At 46.0% G+C, this 7,412-nt stretch overlaps 1 protein-coding gene across 1 annotated transcript in view; it reads right to left on the bottom strand.

The window, feature by feature from the left end:
- Shc3 (SHC adaptor protein 3) overlaps positions 1–7,412 on the bottom strand; it is a 137,129-nt gene that overhangs the window by 45,456 nt on the left and 84,261 nt on the right. Inside the window, exons 3-4 of the mRNA XM_021215436.2 lie at positions 3,526–3,589; positions 749–868 (exon numbers count right to left, since the gene is read on the bottom strand). Coding sequence (XP_021071095.1) covers positions 749–868; positions 3,526–3,589 — 184 coding nt within the window. The remainder of the gene's footprint in view (positions 1–748; positions 869–3,525; positions 3,590–7,412) is intronic.

Raw genomic sequence — 7,412 nt, forward strand, 5'->3', positions numbered from 1 at the left:
AGATAGATAGATAGATAGATAGATAGATAGATAGATAGATAGATAGATAGATGATAGATAGATAGATAGATAGATAGATAGATAGATAGATAGACCTAAAACACGGTCATCACACAGAAATAGATAGATAGATAGATAGATAGATAGATAGATAGATAGATAGATAGATAGATAGATAGACATAAAACATGGTCATCACACAGAAATAGATAGATAGATAGATAGATAGATAGATAGATAGATAGATAGATAGATAGACAGACAGATATCACACAGGAATGCAGCCATCCTACCTGAAATTTGCCTTTATAAGTGTGGTTGGGTAGCCTGGGTCTCCACCTGTCTACACTGCAAGTATGCCAGCCCAACAACCCTGAGACAGGAGGGACTATCAGAGGCTCCAACCTAAGATCCTAAGAGGAAGAAAACTCCTGCCTGTTAAACCACAGCATGCTGTCTACCTCAAGCAGGATACGATTAAAATGTGGCCCATAAAACCAATAACGCGTGGCTATAAAACAAGGGCAGACGCCAGGACGTTTGCACCAACATCACGGTTTCTTGGTTACAAGCACACCAACGAAACAGCCACCATTTAGAGCAGAATTCCAGAGAACCACTCATCCATCAGTGGGCACACTGTCAAGTTGGCGCATGTACAAGGTACGGCCAAGCAGGTTCCACATGGGCTACTCAGTAAGCTCTGGGCCGGAAGGCCCTGGGATGTCTACCCTGGGCAGCCACACACCTGTTTGGAGTCAGGAGTGCGCAGATTCAGGCTGGCGGTGGAGATGGTCAGGGAGATGCTCATCCCTGCGAACTGGAGGTTGCTCTTGCCCAGGATGCTGGACAGCATCTTACTTGGCGGCTGTGAAATCCAAGGGCGATAGTTTAGCTTTTGACCCGGACTCTGTGTCTGAAAGGGTGAAGGCTGAGATGTCAGTAAACCCCAGCCCCAGACTCTCAGTCTTCGCCTACCCACAAAGGCTCCAGAAGGCAGGCAAATGTAAATGTAAATGGAGAAGCTGGGAAAATTAATACCTAGGCCAATATGCACATTCAGGAATATGGGTTATAAAACTGTAAAAGATCTAATATGTAAATTCTGGGACAGAACTCCTTGTCTTCCTGGCTGCCTTGACTATATGCTGGTGTCTCGCGGATCCCTTTGATGTAAACCTCCAGAAACCACACAGGTAGGGGTTGGTGTCTCCATCACTTGTCAGAAAGTCCTTATGGGAATATCAGAGAGCTTCAGTGTCCAGCCAGTCACCTTCTCCTGGATCCCTAAGCACATGCTAAAGCCTTTCCTGTGTCCTCCAGGACCAACCCACACTTTCCGTTTGGCTACAATGCCCTCTGACCACGATGCCAAAGAGTTCCTAATCAGACCCACAGTTCTTTAATCCAGTAGGAGAGACAATGCAGCAGCTAAGGCTGTCTAAAGTGGAGCTGGGAAACAGAAGGTCACATCCCTCTGCAGAGGCTCAGACCACAGGATGTTCCTGTGACTCAGATAAGAGGCCAGACGCAGACCCACTGGCCCTGTATACCAACCACTCAGTGGGGAGTAGCCTAGTTAATGAACCAATCAGAATGGATTTGCAGTTTAGGGTGCCTGCCCAGCCAATGACCTGTCTCAAAAGACAAAGTTTAATGGAAAGCTTCTACTTCAAAAGAATGCATCCTGCTGAACTTACCTCCGGGTTGCCCTGGTTTGGGCGACCCAAACCTCAGCTCTTTGCCTCCAGATAGATGCTATTTCCTTTAGTATCCCTGCCAATTTATTTTCTTCTTTTTCTTTTTACTTAACGCTTCAAAAGAGCCTTTTAGAGAACTCATCTCCCCTGTGCGAGAGTCAGGTCAAGTGCATCTGGGGTACAGTTTGGAAAGCAGCCTTTACCTCCGTCTCTTCCCACCAAGGGAAATGCAAGGGAACCACAAGACCCGTTAGGACCACTTCCTCCGAAAGATGGTGGTCTTCCTCGCTCTTCTCAGGGGCACCTTGCTTTCTGTATTCAAGATTCTAGAGCTTTGCTTGGTTCCCAGGGACTGGCCACCATATAGCATCAGCTGCCAAGTTCTGAGCCCTAGGCCCAGTTGCCCTATAGGTTCATGAATGTCCCCAGTTCTAAAGACAGAAGTGGCTTGGAGACAAAACTATCTGGAATCTGAAAGCTCAGACTGGGATAGATATAAGGCTCTATGTTATAGGCTTCCCCGCAAATCCCTTCTAGGTGGGTAAAAGTTATGATTGTGGGTGCTGAATTATTTCTTTCTTAGATACTTAATGAGAGAGACAGCTCAATTCAATGTTTTCTTCTTTTTTGTTGTGATATATAGTGTGTGTGTGTGTGTGTGTGTGTGTGTGTGTGTGTGTGTGCAGGTGCAGATGTGTGCATGCACGTGAGAATAAAGGTCATCAGGTGTCTTCCTCTAAAACTCTCTACCTTGTACTTGTAGACAGAGTCATGGAACCTGAAGTATACCAGTTCTGCAACCCTGGCTGACCAGTGAGCCCCAGGATCAGCCTGTCTCTGTTTTTCCAGCACAGGGATTGCAGGCATGTGGTTCCATGTCAGGCATTTCACATGGATAACTGCAAATCCAAACTCATGTTATGCAACAAGCACTTTACCAGCTGAGCTATCCTTCCCCAGCCCCCAGGTATTTTCCCCTCCTAGCCCAGACATAATCAGGATGGAACAATCTAGAAGTATAGATGGACATCCATTCTCTGGAGCAGGTGGTCTGGCTTGACCATGGCCCCAGCTCCTATCCACATGGTGGCTTCTCAGCCCAGAGCCTCAAGTTTTATCATCTACAACATGGAGATTTCCAGTGACACAGCTGAGCCAGCTCAGGAAAGCCAAGCATCCCATCTTTAGAAATGCTATGAGCTGACCACCGAGCACAACTATTGTTGAAAGTTATTTTATACAAAGTCGCAACTGCATAAATGGCATCTAAAGATGGCAAATACTGGCTATCCGGTTTCATGCTGTGCAAACCTGTGCTCTTCCGGCCCTATCTGCTGTGCCTGGGCAAAATACAGCATAGTGATGAGCTGCTATGGGTCTTTCCAGGGACCTTGCGTTGAAAGCTTGAGTCAGCCACGTGAAAGTATTTATACCATAGTAATTGGCATCGTTATGAACTCAGTGTCCTGCCTCCCTCTCACAACTCCAGGATCCAGTTGTTAAGCATTTGCTAGCATTTACCACTGAGGTGGCGGGCACATGAGGAGTTAGGGGGTACATGAATTCATGTATGTAATGGGCTTCAGGGATGCCTAGCAAGGTGTTCATTGTTATCATCGTCTCCAGGGTTTAAGCCACTGTAGTTATCTACAACCTTGAGAGAGACACAGAGAGACAGTGTCTCAGCCTTAGTTGGGTGCCTTAAGGAATGACAAGAATGTCCCAGGTTGTATAAGAACACAGTGGACAGTTATGTGGGTGGAGACGTGAAGGATGGCCCTGAGACACAGGAAGGAAGTCACAGACACAGTGATGGTGACCATACCTTTCTCTTCTTGAGGGCTCCTTTGGCACCTGGCACAGCTTCGCAGACACGGCTGATGGCTTCCCTGAGGGCAGGGAGAGATTCACTTTTATTACATGCCAATCAGAGTTATGTAACTCAGAGAGTCCACACTCAGAGGTCCAGGGGCAATAACTGCCTGCTTATTTTAGCATAGAAAATTGGCCCTCCAAGTGTGTCTCTCCGACAAGCCGAATTAAACCAAGCACAGGCAGGTTTAAAACTTTCGCCACATTCTATTTCTTCCCTAGTGTGGTCGTAGGATGATCAATGCCACATTTTGTTTTCCCCTTTTCCGAATTTAACGAAGATTTCGTCTTTAAAAATCAGCATCTGATATGAACTCTCCCCAACATTTTCTTTTACTCTGTCAATCGCATCTTTAGCAACATCCTATCATGGTCAGATTACCAAGACCAAAACTATCCAGCCACCGAAGCTCATGGAGGTCCTTCCGAAGTAAGTTCAAATGTCACCAGAGGAAACCATGATTCTCATTTGTGAAACTCCTAATGTCTTCCATTTTAAATACAGTCAGCTGGGGCTACAGCCCAGTTGGTAGAGTGCTACCCTAACACTTCTGAAGCCCTAGATTCTATCCCTAGCACCCCACAAAACCAGCTTTGGTAGTGCATAGCAATAATCCTAGCACTCTAGAGAATCAGAGGTTCAAGGGCATCCTCACCTAAATGGCAAGTTTGAGACCACTGTGGGATACATGAGACCCTGTCTCAAAAAATAAAAATGAAAATAAATGAATACAGCAGCATTAACCCTCACCTCACAGTCTGCACCATGATCACCAGATCACCACTCAAGTCCTCTACTGCTAAGCTAGCATGTTCTGCATAGTCCCCAGGTTCTGTGTATTTCCTATAATAATTTTAATTTGCAGTGGGCTTAAGAGTCGAGGAGCTGCTGAATCACAAAACCCAGAGGCATGAAGAGTAAAGGAATTCTGTGGTACAAGGGTGCTCCTATGTGCAGGGCAGGTGCGCAGAACAGTATTGGTTGAGAAGTTTGCTATACCAGGCGCTGTCCTCACTGAGGGATGAGAGTGCCCTTGTATAAGGAACATGTGTAGGCTCCGGCAGGGCAGGGATCCCATGCGCAGGTCTCATCTAGTCAAGGCTGGAGAACTGGGAATAAAGAAAAGTCCAGGCAAGGAGGGTGCGGAGGTCCAAATCAGGTGTGTCAGGCTACGGTGACAACGCCCATGGCCTTGAAAGCATCCACAGCTCAACCCTGTGACTCTTGGGAAGTAAGAAATGACTGGGAGAGGGGCTGAAGGCGGTTTCAAGTGAGGAACTCCTAAAGGAGCCGGGAACACTCCTCAACTCATCAAGAAGGAGAAAAGACCACAAGAACACAGAAAAATAAACAAACAGGCACAAGAGATGGGCTGAATTAACAGAAGGAAAATGGCTCCTTAGAGACAGCCAACCAGTTCCCCTAAACAGAAAACTCCTCACAATTAACATCTACCGTCTAGTTGAAAAATAACCATGGTCGCAGTGTGGCTGCTTCAGGAGACGTCCTTGTCCAATTAGGGCAGGGACCATGCAGGCGGGCTTCATGTTTGCCATTCAATGCATTGTGGAGACAGGGAAGAAAAATGAGTCTTTGACAGTTCGGGCGCCAGGAAGCCTACACAGTATGAGTCATTCTGACCTGGAAAAGCAAACCTGGAGCAGATGTTTGGGATGGCAACACTGTTCCTATTTATTGTATAATAGCCATCTAAAGGCACCTGTGCCCAAACAATGAAATACACACCATCTAAATCTGCTCAAAGCAAACTCCTTCTTTGCTTTCAGAACCAGGGGAGGGGTTGTCTTTTGTAATGAGTTAATGTGTGTGTGTGTGCGCGTGCGTGCGTGCGTGTGCGTGTGTGTGCCTACATGCATATGAATGTGCAAACACCTGCGTGCATGCATCTCCATCGGTCTCCACCTCAGTCCTTTGATTCAGAGTCTCTCACTGAATCTGGATGGAACTGAATCTCGCAGCCAGTAAGAAGACCTAGCAATCCTCCTGTCTCCACAATACCCCCTACGCACATACAGCAAAGGGGTATAGACCTGTGCAACCAAGCCAAGCTTTTGTTTAAGGGGTGCTGAGGATTTGAACTCCTGTCCTCATGCTTGCAAAGCTGAGACATTTCCTCAGCCCTCTGCTGTCTTTTTTACATGAGCATGTAAGTCTCAGTATGTGCTTTTACCTGTTTAATATTTTCAGGTGTGTTTTATTTTTAATTATGTGGATATGTGGGATGGGGGCGTGGACCCAAGTGAGTGTGGGTGTCCTCAAAAGCCAAAAGAGGGCAATCAGATCCCCAAGAGCTATAGTTATGTGTGGTTGTGAGCTGCCCAACGTGAGTTCTGGGAAGTAAACTGTGTCCTCTGCAAGAGCAGTCTGTGCTCCGACCTACTGAGCCGCTTCTCCCGTCTTGGTCCTGCTTAATTTTATGTTTATATGTATGCATGGAGGTAGGGTTTACTAAAGACACTGTGTACCTCTTTTTTGTTGTTGTTGTTGTTGTTGTTGTTTTTGAGATAGGGTCACTTGCTGGCCTTAAACTTACTAATTCTGTAGACTGGCTGGTTAAAGAAGCCCAGACACCCTTCTGTCTCTACCTCCCCAACCCTGAGACTACAAACATGTGCCACTGTCTTAGTCAGGGTTTCTATTTCTGCACAACATCATGACCAAGAAGCAGTTGTGGAGGAAAGGGTTTATTCGGATTACACTTCCATACTGCTGCTCATCACCAAGAAAGTCAGGACTGGAACTCAAGCAGGTCAGGAGGCAGGAGCTGATGCAGAGGCCATGGAGGGATGTTCCTTACTGGCTTGCTTCCCCTGGCTTGCTCAGCCTACTTTCTTACAGAATCCAAGACTATCAGCCCAGGGATAGTCCCACCTACAAGGGGCCTCTCCCCCTTGATCACTAATTGAGAAAATGCCTTACAGCTGGATCTCATGGAGGCACTTCCCCAACTAAAGCTCCTTTCTCTGTGATAACTCCAGCTTGTGTCAAGTTGACACAAAGCTAGCCAGTACAGCCACCGTCCCTGATTGTTTTCTATTTAGCTAGTTTAAATTTTGTGTGAACATATGCTTGTATGAGTGTATATATGCATATCACATGTGTGACTATACATAGAAACCAGAAAAGAGTATCAGATCACCTCTGCACTATATGTATTAAGTCAGCACTATATGTATTAAGTCAGCACTGTATGTATTAAGTCAGCACTGTATGTATTAAGTCAGCACTGTATGTATTAAGTCAGCACTGTATGTATTAAGTCAGCACTATATGTATTAAGTCAGCACTATATGTATTAAGTCAGCACTATATGTATTAAGTCAAGAAATGGATTTAGCTCAACAACCCAGCTAGATCTCTGATGATCTCAATAAGCTAAAAGGGACACCCCTCCTTGGTCACCCTTATGACATCCTCAGCAGTTCCTAGATATTTTCCCCTGCCCACCAACATGGAACCTCATAGGAAATTGAGAGTGTTACACACAGTTCTCCAAAAGGACTCCAACCATCAGAGGTCTTACCTAGTCAGCCACAAGCCACTTGAATCTGGTTTGTACTCCAGGGAAAAATCAAGAGGGAGGGGCATCAGTATTCAGAGGGGACTGCACCGTGTGACAGGTTACAGGCAGAACGTCCTCTCAGAGAGGTACATCAGGCTCGCAGAGCTTATTCATGTACCCGCCATTTTATCTTTGAAATTTTCAAATACAAGACAAGCCAGAACTCTTTTTTGAGCTCACACACTCAAGGTGATTCCTAAGGATACCCCTGTGAGCTTTCAGAATCCCCAAGGTCTTCCAGCCAACATGCTTTTCA

Source organism: Mus pahari, chromosome 16 (assembly GCF_900095145.1).
Source record: "Mus pahari chromosome 16, PAHARI_EIJ_v1.1, whole genome shotgun sequence".
In the NCBI taxonomy this organism is placed as follows: domain Eukaryota; kingdom Metazoa; phylum Chordata; class Mammalia; order Rodentia; family Muridae; genus Mus; species Mus pahari.